The sequence below is a fragment of the Pleurotus ostreatus genome (assembly GCF_014466165.1).
Source record: "Pleurotus ostreatus strain PC9 chromosome Unknown scaffold_1, whole genome shotgun sequence".
Classification (NCBI taxonomy): Eukaryota; Fungi; Basidiomycota; class Agaricomycetes; order Agaricales; family Pleurotaceae; genus Pleurotus; species Pleurotus ostreatus.
This window is the reverse complement of record NW_023503156.1, coordinates 3224337-3238038: the sequence shown is the minus strand read 5'-3', so window position 1 is coordinate 3238038 and position 13702 is coordinate 3224337. Positions and strand designations below refer to the sequence as shown.

The following is a 13702-nucleotide window of genomic DNA, read 5'->3' as shown; positions in this document are numbered from 1 at the left end:
TATTCAGTGAAGAACACTTATCATCCATTATGATCATATTGCGGAGTCCCCAGCCTCGTCCAGACAACGTAATTTGAGGAAGACATCGCTGCCCCAGCCTTCGAAAGAGAATAAATCAAGTGAACCACCGAAGTATTTGGCGTACAGTCGGCTCATGGGCAATCCGTACCCCAAACCAGCGATGGTTCCCATGCCCATCTGAACACCCTTCCCCGTAATCTCTCCAAACAAGCCAGCTTCACCACTTGCACTGCCTGAACCGATAGCAGCGCTCCCACCAACATACTGGGCAGAGTATGGTCCATTCACAAAGGGATCGTTGTCCATATCGTTTTCAGAGGATTCATGGCGCGACCCGCGCCCGGCCGTTGTGAAAGCGTATGAGAATATACGGTTCATGTCTGCTTGTGAGACACCTCCGCCCTCATCGCGGATTCGCATAGAGAGGAACTTGTGGGTATCTGCGGGGAGGCCGGGTATTATAGGCTGCGGCGAGATTGTTATCTTGACTGATGGGAGCTCGTGTGAGGAGGAATTGCCATGACGTCTGTGGTGGTGCTCGACGGTCGCGCGGAAGGAGTTTTTCAGGACCTCTGTGAGAATATACTCGATGTGCACCGGGACGTATCTGTCCAGCGGGAGTATTGTCAGATAGGCTATTGCAGGGACATTTCAAATTGAAGGTGCTTACGCGAATGTCGCATCCACTTGGCCATCAATTTCGATTCGAGGGCTGGCGCCCAACGATGCTTCACAGAGCTCAGTGACAAAGGACCCGCACATCTTGATCATTTCCTTCGGCGAGCAGTCCATGTCTACTACTCCGGAACAAGTGGGATCCCCCTCTGGATTGCCCAAAGCTTCGGACAAGGCGATGTGCTGTTCTGCGATGAGCCGAACAGATATTCGGCTGCGAATCGCGCCATCAAGGAAGGTGCTGATCTGCACCGGTGACATGTATCGGGCGCACTCTTGGAAGCTGAAGCCATATCCTGGTCGTAAGTTGAAATGCAAAAACCAGTTCAGAAGCAACACACCCTTTCGCCATGGTCGGTATATCATTGGCATGCCTTCGCACCAGCTCGGCAAGCATACTGACGAATTTCGCGTTCTCGTCCAAGCTGCCAACATGAGGGTACGTCGCTAGCAGCTGAAAACTCTCCCTGTACGCATTCAGCGTCTTTGCGACATACGGGTTCGTGCCGACAATGAAAGGCAAGGACTCCAGCGACCGTACTCGCGTCGCCAGCCTCCTGGGTATCTCTGAGAGCGCATACTGAACTGAAGATAAGATTGATTCTGGCGTGAGAGGCCGCCCGAATGACAGGAGTGTAGCGAGGTTGATGGAGAGCGGGGCGTGTGCCGCGTACTTTGTGAGCAGCTGAGCGACCTCTGCAGACGATGGTTCGGGGGCCCGTCGAGTGTCCAGCAGCTGCGAGTAACATCGCCACGACCTCAGCGTCCTTCGGTGGGAGAGGCGAGTGAGTGAAAGCAACATGAGAGAATCATTCAGAGCTCCGGGCACCAGGATCATATAGTGGATCCGTCCGGCTGTCAAGGCTCACAACACCAAATGCGCAAATAGTCCCATGAATCAGATTAAGAGTGTAAACGACGGAGAGTACATAAAAATCTAATTGTACACTTGATATAACGGTCTGCAATCCATGAAAAATCAGAACATGGACTGGAGAAAACGCGAAACTTTACTCACGTGCTGGAGAACTTGGTCCCCTGCCGGACCACCTTCTCAACCGCGTCGAGGAAGTCTCGTTCTGAAGCAACCTTCCGCCGTGCTCGAATCGCAAACATGCCGGCCTATTACCATGTTAATTGTCGCCAATAGACAAATGTATGAAGAGACATACCTCGGTGGCCACCGACCGCAACTCTGCTCCTGTTGTGTTCGGACATAGTCGAGCGATCAAGTCGAACCGTATGTCTCGCTCGACACTCATGCTATCGAACCGAATGAGAATTCAAATCGTTACCAACACGGGAAACGTACCTCCGCGCGTGGATCCGAAGGATATGTGCCCGACCTTCATTGTCTGGTAGCGAAAATTCTACCCGACGATCTAACCGCCCAGGACGCAGCAGAGCAGGGTCAAGCGTATCCGGTCGATTTGTCGCCATCAACACCTTGATGTTTCCTCTCGGGTCGAAACCATCCAGTTGGTTAATCAGCTCCAACATCGTCCTCTGCACCTCGTTATCACCACCAGCACCATCGTCAAACCGCGCACCACCGATGGCATCGACTTCGTCGAAGAAGATAATGCACGCTTTCTTGCTCCGTGCCATCTCGAAGAGTTCACGGACCATACGAGCTCCCTCACCGACATACTTCTGCACCAATTCTGAACCAATGACACGGATGAATGTAGCGTCTGTTCGGTTAGCGACAGCACGCGCGCATAGCGTCTTTCCGGTACCAGGAGGGCCAAAGAGTAGTACACCTTTCGGTGGGTCGATACCAAGTTTGACGAAACGTTCGGGCTTCGGTAGAGTTAGCGACACATAGAAGTATTACTTGATTTACTCACCGAAAGTAGCGGCGTCTCTACGACTTCTCGAAGTTTCTCTATCTGTTCTTTGCAGCCGCCAACATCTGAATACGTCACGTCAGGTTTCTCTTCAACCTGCATCATTGTCACCGAGGCGTCGATCTTGGGAGGAAGTGGTATTTGTATTTGATACTTCGTTCGGTCGACACTTCGCACGCAAAGGATGAGAATACATCACGAAGGGCAAAACGATATCCTGACTCACCCAACTCGCATGCCCTCGTCAATATCTGTCGGAGCCACGCGCTCCCCGAGACCAACAACGAACTTCGCAATCTGCTTGATGTTGATAACGTACTGATCTTGCTCGTCCGCACCCTTCTGCCCTTGAGGCGCACCAGGGGGATTCACCGACCGCGCCGCTTCGGCTTTCGCAGCATCCACAGGAATAATCTTCGTACACCGAGCAACCTGCAGCGCATGATCTTCACTCATTCGTTGTCGGTCTGCAGGAAGGTCCCATAGGTTCGGCGACGATAGACCCGTTTCAGACTCCTTCACGCCTGTATACTCGAGGTTTAGTGTACTCGGAATCTAATGATCCTGGAATGGTTTACGAACCAAGCTTCTCGTTTATTCGCTTCTGTATCTCTTTGATATCTGCCTCTGTCGACTTTATTTTCGAGGCATACGGACCTTGTCCCTGGACTAGAATGAGTATAATCCAAGTCGGGCGAGCAGTGGGAATCATACGTATGTCTTGAGGATTTGGATGTCACTGTCATCCAGAGCTACATGCAGTTTAGCTTCGTCAACGCCGCCTCATACGGCGAGCAACGTACCGACAATCTTCTCCTCAGCCTTGTCGTCGGCCTTCTTTTCGTCTACAAACACGGATGTCAGTCACTAGACCACTCGTTCAGCTCTCCGGGGCGCACATTTCTCCCAGTCACTGCATCCAGCATCAGAAACGTTGTCCAAGCCAGCAAATAATGGAAACGCACGCTTTTGGGGGCATCTTGCTCGTCGCACAAAGGAACAGTGAACAGAGTCGCTGAACGCGTCATGCACATCTCTTACGCGCCTCGGCATTTCCCAGCCACTTTCAAAGCCCGCTATCCCTGATTGCCTGAGGCGACGGAAACTGCAGTGCTCCTCCAAAACATTTCACGATCTTCCAAGTAACGCAACGCTATGGCCGGTGCTCTGCAGAATGCGAAACGGGACCTCCCAAAGATCAGAGATGAAGAGCGCGAGAGCCGCTTCGGCCAGGTCTTTGGTGTATCTGGGCCTGTCGTTGTCGCAGAGAACATGATAGGCGCAGCCATGTACGAGCTAGTACGCGTTGGCCACGATGAGCTGGTGGGAGGTAAGCGAGAGACGAAATTCCTTTTCAAATTAGCGGTGCTGATCTTCCAATGTGCGCCTTAGAGGTCATTAGGATCGAAGCCGACAAGGCTACCATCCAAGTATACGAAGAGACATCAGGGGTTACAGTAGGTGATCCGGTGTTGCGCACGGGGAAGCCTCTGAGCGTCGAGCTCGGCCCAGGTATGTTCTGCTCAAATCCACAACTCTTCAGCGCGCCCTCAATACTGCATTTAGGCTTGATGGGGAACATTGTCGATGGTATTCAACGCCCTCTCCGAGTAGGCCTCTAGAAATCCAATCATCTACCTCTATGCTGATATCCTTACCGCTGGCAGTCCATTCAAGAACTCTCGAAATCCATCTACATACCTCGCGGCATCAACACTGATGCACTTGACCGATCATTACAATGGGACTTCACGCCAACCACTTTCAAGGTGCGGCGTGCACATCCGACTGTCCTAATACGCCGCCTTCGATGTGCTCATTGTTGCTGTAGGTTGGCGACCATATATCCGGAGGTGACATTTTCGGGAATGTCTACGAGAACTCGCTTGTCGACAAACACAAAATCATGCTCTCGCCGCGTGCATTGGGCACCATCACCCACATAGCCGAGAAAGGAAGTTACGCCGTCAATGTAAGTGCAGAGAATCCGATGCCTACTCTCATAGATCCGCGAATTCATCGTTTTATATGTTAGGACATCGTACTGGAAACGGAGTTCGACGGCAAGAAGACAAAGCATACCATGATGCAACTTTGGCCAGTCCGGGCGCCTCGACCAGTTGCCGAGAAAAAGACTGCCGATCACCCTCTTCTGACTGGCCAGCGTATCTTGGATGCCCTTTTCCCGTGCGTGAGCATGTATGATTGTGCCAGAGCCACGCTCAGGGGTTCGGTTGTAGGTGTGTGCAAGGAGGCACCACGGCTATCCCTGGAGCCTTTGGTTGTGGCAAGACTGTTATTTCACAAGCACTTTCCAAATACTCGAATAGCGACATCATTGTCTATGTCGGTTGCGGAGAGCGAGGAAATGAGGTATGCCAAACTGCACTTCCTTAAGCCAGATTAGAACTTGACGCCTACATAGATGGCCGAAGTCTTGATGGAGGTGGATATCACCCAGTTCCATTTTGAGAAACAGCTGACACTGTTAATAGTTCCCCGAACTTACCATGGACGTCGGCGACCGTCAAGAACCTATCATGAAGCGTACAACGCTCGTTGCCAACACTTCAAATATGCCTGTCGCCGCCCGTGAAGCCTCCATCTACACCGGTATCACGCTTTCAGAGTACTTCCGTGACCAAGGCTCCAATGTTGCTATGATGGCGGACTCGACGTCCCGTTGGGCTGAGGCTCTTCGTGAAATCTCCGGTCGTCTCGCAGAAATGCCCGCAGATTCAGGTTACCCCGCATACCTTGGAACGAAACTTGCTAGCTTCTACGAGCGTGCTGGTAAGGTCGTCTGTCTGGGCAACCCGGTCAGAGAGGGAACTGTATCCATCGTCGGAGCGTAAGTCAACTCAGTTTTACTGCGCAACATCACCTTGATAATATCATCCAGTGTCTCGCCCCCTGGTGGTGATTTCTCAGACCCTGTCACTTCCGCCACGCTTGGTATCGTACAGGTCTTCTGGGGTCTGGACAAGAAACTCGCCCAGCGCAAGCATTTCCCATCCGTGAACTGGTCGCTGTCATACTCGAAATACATCAAGGTCCTCGAACCGTACTACGAATCGACGGAGCCTGGCTTCGTCGAGCTGCGCATGAAGACAAAGGAAATTTTGCAAAAGGAAGAAGACCTCGCCGAAATCGTCCAGCTTGTCGGAAAGAGTGCACTCGGAGAGAACGATAAGATAACGCTCGAAGTAGCCCGTATGCTCAAGGACGATTTCCTGCAGCAAAACGGTATGAGCGAGTACGATCGATATTGCCCATTCTACAAGACGAGTGCGATGCTACGGAACTTTGTCGGGTTCCATGATGCCGCTATCAAGGCTGTATCGCAAGGCGACCTCACGTTCGCCAAGATCAAGGACTCTGCGTCTGATATCATGTTCAAATTATCGCAAATGAAGTTTGAGGTATGTTCGACTCTTGTGTCAATTTGCTCAATGCCTATTCACGGTTCCTTCCCATGATCACCAGTCTCCTTCCCAAGGCAAAGAGCCAATCAAAGAGAAGCTGGATACGCTGTACTCTGAAATCCAAGACAAATTCCGTCAAATGGCCGAATAGATATTGGTGCTTCCGTTTACGACTGGACAATAGCTATGATCACGAACCATGGTGTGGTATTAATGATGATAATTTCTCAGACCAAATATGAACACAAGGCACTCACAACGTTGAAGGTGGCTGCATTGAGCCTCCGTTGTGAGTGTCGACATCGTGCTGGACTGTTCTTGGCATCTCGATAACTGGGCGTCTAAGCTATGTTATCGAGCGCCTAATGCGATGATAGACTCTAGAACAGTGCGTGCTTGCTGCGTGCTCACCACCATAGCGGAACACCCGACGCCACGCACAGATAAGTCCAAATGTCCGAGACCCCTGAACAGCACTCCGCACTAAGCCATCACTTCCGCGTCATCCGTGCAACCATCCGCAGTTGAACAGCTGGTCGAGAGCGCCCTGTGTAGATAACATATAAATGCCAGGACTCCCTCATCATCCTCTTTCTTCCCAACCCCCATCATCATGAAGGTACATCAGTTGTTCCTGGCCGCAGCGGCCTGCTCTGCAGCTGTCGTCGAGTACGGCGACGATGAGCCCAGCTACTTCTACGACATCTCTGCAGGGTCGCAACTACCCATCCACCTACCTGTCCAAAGCGCAGCTGAGCCTCCAGGTGCTCCTGTACTGAAATCCATCTACGAGACCATCAGCGGAAGTCCTGAGTAAGCTCATATATGCGTTGTATCTCGGACATCTCAAGCTAAATGTATCAATTCCAGATTTACGAAGTTGACCAAGGCTTTGGAGTTCGATGAGGAGATGCTGAAAGTCCTCAACGATAGCTCTTCCTCGTACGTTGATATTCAAGTCAAGCTGCAGGCCATTTCTGAAATTTAATTTACCTCCAGGTTGACTTTCTTCGCTGTACCCGATTGGGCGCTCAAGGAACCTAAGGACAAACACCCGCACGAGGACGACTTTGAATCTCTCATTGATAATTCCTCAGGATTTTATAACTTGGAAGCCGTGGTCTCTATGCTTGACACTGGTGAATCCTCGCCTGGCGACGACGAAGATAAAGAAAAACGCAAGAAGTTCCTCAAGAAAATACTGCACGCAATCCTTTCGTATCACATCCTCCCAGATGCTCTCACTCAATCCGAACTTGCCGCCAACATTACATATGCGACGTCTCTTGAATTACCGGATGGTTCACTAGACGGGAAACCTTTGCGCATACATGTAGAAAAGAGAGGCCCGATCGCTTCTCCACTGAAGGTCAACTTCTTCAACACGTTGACTTTGGAGACCAAGGCGTCCAATGGTATTGCACACACAATTTCTCGCCCATTGCTTCCTCCGCCATCCATCTTCCAAGAAGCGTTCTTGCTTTACCAGGCCTTCTCTACATATGTATGCGCCTATCTTCGTGGGTATCAGTATTATCGCTGAATTGGAAACAGACTTCAGTCATCCAACGCGTTGGGCTAGTTGAAGAGCTTGACCTCCGATACAAGCCTGGTAAAAAGGGCGAGAAGGGTACATTGGAAGGCGCCCCAGTTGTCACCTCCTTCATTCCTATCAACAAGGCGTTTAACAAACTTCCTCTCAAGCTGCGGCTCTTCTTGTTTTCACCCTTCGGCGAGCACGTCTTGAAAAAGATCCTGCAGTACCACACTGTCCCTGAACTTCTTATCCACTCCGGTTAAGTTGCCCGATGGAAGCTGGTCGAGGCATTACTAATATGTGAAACAGATTACTTATACAACTCCACCTCTGGCGAAGAAATCGAATTAACCAACCTTCCCTCTTTAGAAGGTTTCGACTTTGAACATGGGTGTGATCACGATGAATTCCATCTCGAGCGCCATTTCGAGCCTCTCTTCGATCCCAAGGTCAAGTATGCAACATCTCATGCCATGCCCCGACCATATAGGCGCATTGGGTTGGATACTTCGTCCGGCCTCCCTCGCTCTCCGTTCCCCAAGCCTGAACTCATATTTGCCTCGAACATCACCGTCCCTACTCTATTCGGAAATCACACCCTCGATCTTACCATCGTCAAATACAAACTTACTGTTCCCTTTCCTGGCCCCGATCCGCACTCGCTCTTCATTCACAGGGTCTTTGTGAATGGCCAGCGTGCTGTCTTGACTGATGTCCCTTCCCGTAACGGCGCTGCCCATGTCCTCGCTAGGCTGATCAATCCTCACAAGAACAAGAAGCACGGTCCACCCGACCACGCCCATGTCGCACACGATGACGAAAACGAATGGGTTGGTTGGGAAGAATGGCTTCCCAAGTGGGCAGATGAAGAAGACTTGGCTGATGAGGACTCTACTTGATTGGTCCTATGTTTCTCGCTCGCCCAGGTTTTTCGTTCCTTCGCACTTGAGGTTTGTATCAACTGAGGTTTATTCACGTTGTACTTGTAGAAAACCAATAAATGTGTACTGTCTTAAGTCTCTCGATATGGAACCCCGCCCTGTTGCATCCTTAGCCTTGCTCATTGATGTCTAGTATCAGCCAGCCCCGTGCCATGCGAATTTCGCACTATGCAATGAATTGTTCCCGAGAGCCATGAATCGATCAACGAGCGTCTAAATCAAATTGCAAGCCTCCTGGGCTGGGCGATATGGCATTCTCTAGCCCGTCCGTGCATTCCACGATCGACGGTCAGGGTACATAATATCAAATCCGTGTAACTTGAATGGTCTTGCTTTATGCCCCGAAAGTCCTTTTGATTCCATGAGGAAGGTCTATAGTCTACTTATTGGTATATCTTCAATATTATCGTGCATGTTCAAATGCCTGCGCAGAGCCGTGGTAACTAGCCAATTGCCGATGGGGGCAGCGGCCCATGCAGTGGTTCAACGTGATGATTTCGATGTCTTCGGTGTGTTCATTGGCTTGGGAGTATGGGTAGATGGCTGAGCCCTGGCTATCGTTGTCTGCTTTTCCAACCCTCTGTTTCTAGGTTTAACGGTGAGTATTAATGAAGATACCCGTTACAACCTACGTACGCCATGAGCTCCTCTTCCCAATGACTGACCAGTATTTCTCGCGCCCCGTGGTCAGCAGGGTTCACCGGCACTCCTTCGAATTCGCCTTCCGCATCACGTTTAATTCTATACCAATCACGGTAGAGGTACGGCTTCAGTCGATGGTCTCGACCGTCTGGACCCACATGTAGATACTTCAGCGATCTACTTCTCTGGGCCAACTTATTGATGATATAGGCCACGGTGTGCTGCGGGCGTTCTTCTGTGTTCGGTACCACAGAAGCAAAGTGCGTTAAATTCGGAAGGCCACTAACGGTATTGCAAAGCTGATGAGAATAAGGGCATGTGTTAGTACAGTCGCCGAATAAGCAAATGTGGGGGATTCATACACGTTCAACGGTGATGCCGGCGCCAATCTTCACAACAAAATTCAGCTTGGTCAAGAATGGAAGGTTCGCTGGAAATGTTTTTAGGAGGTCCCAAGATATAACGGCCCCATTGCATTCCAGTACAGAGAGGTTGTGCATCTGCCTAATGAACTTTGTGAGGGCGACTCCCCCCGACCATGGATTAATCGAAAGATTCGCATAGTGTATGTTCTGAATGGACGTAGGTTGAATGCCCAAGGTCGTCATATCCCTGATAGTGAGGGAACAAAGATTTGATGGGTATGTGACATTTTGGACTTTGTCCGTGCCCAGTCGTTCGATCGTTGGATGTCGACGAAAGAAGCCGTCCAGAGCCCCATCTGATACGAAAAACCCGAATAGGATGAAAGATTTTAGGTCTGGCCAGTTGGCAGCGCAGATTGGAGTCGAGACGTCTGGTATGTGGCCCGTCACCACGCTGCCGCCGGTATCATATCTGCGGTTCAATGTGAGCGAGCGCAGCCCAGGAAAGTATTCGGCGATGTGGCTTAAGAGCTCAGCCTAGACGTCAAGAGTATAAGTGTCAATGTTTTAAAGTAGGCCAGGGCATGTGGTGCTGACGTGGTCAGTGTTTAGATGGTACTGGATATCCAATTCCGTGAGCGGCTGGGGCGAATCCTTCAGGGTGTAAATCAGGCCCGCAGGTAGTGCAATATGTGCCGTCCACACAAACTTGGTCAGATGAATGAATTGGGGCAGCATAACGGCTAGAATCGCAGGGAGTTCGTCGGCGCGGTTGGATTCCAACTGATTAGTGAGCTTCAATATGCCTAGATTCTTGAGTACGTTATATCTTATCGAAGAATCCGTGATTCGTATGGTATGAAACCTTGAGTTGTATAATGGCACATTGGTGAGCAGCGATAAGATGGCGACCTGGCGGGGGTGTACGTCGAGAGACCTGGTGTATATGTGATGCGGGATGACAAGCTGTGAGAATGCCTTGCACGATAACGCTAGATGCAGGAGATCGCTCGTACTGTCCAAGTTCGAGAGCATGTCCTCCAAGAGTTCGGGCGGTAGGTCAAGAATGTTGCCCGCTATCATGGTAGTATCAGAGAGAGAAGTGAAGGCAATCGTTTCCCCTGTCTCTTCTACCTGATCCAGAGTACAAACAAAGCCAAACTTTCCCGACGCGTCCTTTCGCGACTCCATTGAATTTAGCCACATCCCCTGTCTCCACCCGCCACCACAGCTTTTAGGATCCTATGGACGTTCCAATGTAGGCTCTTCTCTTCTCTGCACACCAAGGATTTCAATTCATGAATAACAGTGCTTCTTCTTCCACTTTGGAACGCGCCTCGACGACTCTCATTGCGCGCTCGGAGGATACGCCCTCCTTTGTAATCGGAAATGCCAACAAGTCTTACAAGTACCAATACTCAAATATCTACTATATGAGGCTACAATGCCTTCGGGAGTGCGTCTTGGAGAGGGCAGAAAGAAAGTGGAAGGATCTCGACGGTGATCCAGTTCTTGTGGATCGTGTACTCGAGGTCGAGAAAGGGCAATTATGCTACATCATCGGAACCGTATATCTGGACATGCCGCTGAAGCCTAACGTACTCGAGGATATTGCTAGAGACGTGTGTTCCTTCAAAATCTTCGCGCCTATTCTTTCATGATGACCCCTGCTCTAGCGATCAATCCTACCACCTGCTCCGCCTCCGAAATTCTGTTCGGAAGGCGACATCATATCACTCGAGGATGAATCAGGTCGCATAAATCTTGTTGGAGAACACCTGAAGAAGATACAGCTCGTCACAGGCATCGTGATCGGTGCTCTCGGTATAGAGACACCTGGCGGGGAATTCGAGGTCGCAGATATTTGCCTGCCTGGCTTGGCACCGCAGCCATCTTTGCCAGATCCCCCAACAATGGACGTAGATGGTAAGGCTCGTCTTCGTCGCACAGACACGCTACTGACAAGGCACCTAGATGCTCTGCAACCAGAATGGGTGGCTCTCGTGTCCGGCTTTGACATCGGGACGACGTCTTCTCTTTCAGATATCCTCATCCATATGCTTGTTGAATACCTCACATGTGAAGGCGGAGGCCCTGGCGATCAGCTTGAGGCATCTCGAATATCGCGACTTATCATTGCTGGCAATTCATTGGCACCTTTAGACCTTGGACCCCAGGTTGAGAATATCTCGCTAGACGACAAAAAAGGAGTGCGTAGCTGTATGTCACGTCGAATCCCCGTATGGGTTTATTCATCGACTTGATAGAAGCGCAACGGCAACGAACCCTCGCCTTTCTCACCTCATCCCATCCAGACACTCTCCGGCTATTTACTCGACATAACGCAAGTCATGCCCGTGCACATCCTCCCCGGATCAAACGATCCATCAGGCAGCATTCTACCGCAGCAGCCGTTCCCCCGAGCTATGTTAGGCAGCGCGACTTCTATGCCCTGGTTCTCATGCGAAACAAATCCTACATACATTCATCTGGAAACTGGATCTGGCGAAGATGAAGATGAAGAATCTACTGCATCTTTATCAGCTCGGCCCGTCCCTCGCAAATTTCTTGTCAACTCAGGCCAACCGCTGAATGACTTGTTCAAGTATCTGGAATCCCCACCACATACACGGCTGTCGATATTAGAATCAACCCTAAAATGGAGACATATGGCCCCCACTGCGCCTGATACACTTTGGTGCCATCCTTATTTTTCAGCAGACCCATTTATAATACAAGAAACGCCTGACATTTACGTCGTGGGCTGTCAAAAGCGATTTGGAACTCGCCTTGTTTCCGAAGACGACGACGACGACGCCGGATCGAGAAAATGTCGAATCATCATGGTGCCTAACTTTTCGGAGACGGGTATACTAGTATTGGTGGATATGAAGACATTGGCGGTGAAGACGATAAAATTCATGGCGAAGGGTGCTGATCGTAGGACTCCTAATGGATCACAGCACCGTGGGTGACCCTATCTACTAAGTGCTCCATCTGCTAACTTCGCGTCTCTAGCGAGTTCATCAACCCAAGAAGTATCGCAAGCGGACTCTAGCTTGTCAGCATTGAGCAGCAGTGCTCATCCTGATACTCAACGTGGATGAGTTGTATACATTGTTGGCATTATTGCACTGCTATTCGATGATTGTCTGCGTGCATCATCTGGGCGCAAGCTGCTACCAAAGGCGGTCAAAGGGCACGGGGGTCCTGGGTACGGCATTGAAGGGCACATCGACTCGGGTAAATGGAGCTGAGGAAATGGTAGCGGCTCAGGGCCTTGGTTATGGATAGGTGAGATCTGGCACGTACAGTTCTGGATGATCATGAATTATTCGTCCCATTGCATTCCCGAAGGGATCCAGTAAGATACGCCACTCTCTTCGTCTTGTTCATCGATCCAGCAAAGACCATCACGAAGAAGCATGTTATCCAGCGCAGCTTGAGATCGTTCTCGTGTCCACCCCAGACGCACGACCAGAATATCCACAACAATCCTCCCTCCCGCTTCATGTGCCAGTCCAAGTACAACTGCCTGGTCTCTATCGAGTTCCTTGACTACACTCCTCACCATCTTTGTACCATTCAGCTCTACAACTTGATATCCCGCCCCGAGTGGCTGTAGAGTCTTGATGCTTCGTACTACGTCGTCTTCCGTGACAACGCCGGCATCCACGCCTCGCAGTTTGCTGACCAGTCTCACCAACTCTTTTAGCTCGATGATGCCGCCATTTCTCTCCCTCGTGCTGATACACACGTCTACGATCTGTACTCCGAGCTCATATTGCCAATCTCCGAGTCCCAGCAGCTCAGCCCACCATCCGCCCTTCCTTGGTCCGGCAAGTGGGTCGACGCCAATAGATAGACACATCTGTTGGAACGCGCGGCGAAATGCGGGGTCATTCTTGATGGTATCGCGGTGAGTACTGGCGAAATGAGTGAGGGCAGTACGGAACTGATTCAGCTGAGAGTGCAGGTGATCGACCTGGGCTTGAGATAGGGCATTGGAGAGTTCTGCGAAGGACCGTTTGGATTGTTCATGCCTCTCAAACGCGCCTATCCCAACGCCGCCGAGTCTATGCATTGGCGGCTTGAGCGACTGTATGTACGGTGAGTTCGTCAACGTTGCTGACAAAGCACTCCTGTTTCTAACAACCATCAATTGTCCGCGGCCTGAGATCCGTCTCGAGGACCCATCAGTTCATCAAGTTTAAAAGCGTTGCTTGTGAGAAACACACTGCCTCCA

At 50.7% G+C, this 13702-nt stretch overlaps 6 protein-coding genes across 6 annotated transcripts; 3 read left to right on the top strand and 3 right to left on the bottom strand.

Annotated features, from left to right (window-relative positions):
- Positions 1–33: 33 nt before the first annotated feature.
- RPT1 (26S proteasome regulatory subunit 7) lies at positions 34–3525 on the bottom strand (the record flags this gene model as incomplete). Its single annotated transcript, XM_036770849.1, has 14 exons — positions 34–219; positions 310–628; positions 692–979; positions 1038–1454; positions 1715–1818; positions 1869–1959; positions 2009–2499; positions 2547–2715; positions 2773–3070; positions 3129–3210; positions 3261–3298; positions 3350–3391; positions 3446–3459; positions 3512–3525. The coding sequence occupies 14 exons, from the start codon at positions 3523–3525 to the stop codon at positions 34–36; spliced, it is 2553 nt and encodes an 850-aa protein (XP_036636694.1).
- Positions 3526–3701: 176 nt separating this feature from the next.
- VMA1 (H(+)-transporting V1 sector ATPase subunit A) lies at positions 3702–6122 on the top strand (the record flags this gene model as incomplete). The annotated part of the gene is made up of 11 exons (XM_036770848.1): positions 3702–3876; positions 3939–4058; positions 4113–4156; positions 4214–4315; positions 4378–4518; positions 4582–4733; positions 4787–4919; positions 4972–4992; positions 5042–5397; positions 5449–5968; positions 6033–6122. The coding sequence occupies 11 exons, from the start codon at positions 3702–3704 to the stop codon at positions 6120–6122; spliced, it is 1854 nt and encodes a 617-aa protein (XP_036636693.1).
- Positions 6123–6584: 462 nt separating this feature from the next.
- Positions 6585–8407, top strand: PC9H_001196 (uncharacterized protein; the record flags this gene model as incomplete). The annotated part of the gene is made up of 5 exons (XM_036770847.1): positions 6585–6784; positions 6842–6913; positions 6971–7475; positions 7526–7766; positions 7818–8407. 5 exons carry the CDS (start codon positions 6585–6587, stop codon positions 8405–8407), a joined length of 1608 nt encoding a protein of 535 aa, XP_036636692.1.
- Positions 8408–8852: 445 nt separating this feature from the next.
- On the bottom strand, positions 8853–10539 carry PC9H_001195 (uncharacterized protein; the record flags this gene model as incomplete). The annotated part of the gene is made up of 4 exons (XM_036770846.1): positions 8853–9035; positions 9082–9390; positions 9454–9993; positions 10054–10539. 4 exons carry the CDS (start codon positions 10537–10539, stop codon positions 8853–8855), a joined length of 1518 nt encoding a protein of 505 aa, XP_036636691.1.
- Positions 10540–10754: 215 nt separating this feature from the next.
- Positions 10755–12563, top strand: PC9H_001194 (uncharacterized protein; the record flags this gene model as incomplete). Its single annotated transcript, XM_036770845.1, has 4 exons — positions 10755–11078; positions 11133–11666; positions 11724–12423; positions 12475–12563. 4 exons carry the CDS (start codon positions 10755–10757, stop codon positions 12561–12563), a joined length of 1647 nt encoding a protein of 548 aa, XP_036636690.1.
- Positions 12564–12787: 224 nt separating this feature from the next.
- PC9H_001193 (uncharacterized protein) lies at positions 12788–13615 on the bottom strand (the record flags this gene model as incomplete). The annotated part of the gene is made up of 1 exon (XM_036770844.1): positions 12788–13615. The coding sequence occupies one exon, from the start codon at positions 13613–13615 to the stop codon at positions 12788–12790; it is 828 nt and encodes a 275-aa protein (XP_036636689.1).
- Between the last annotated feature and the right edge of the window lie 87 nt (positions 13616–13702).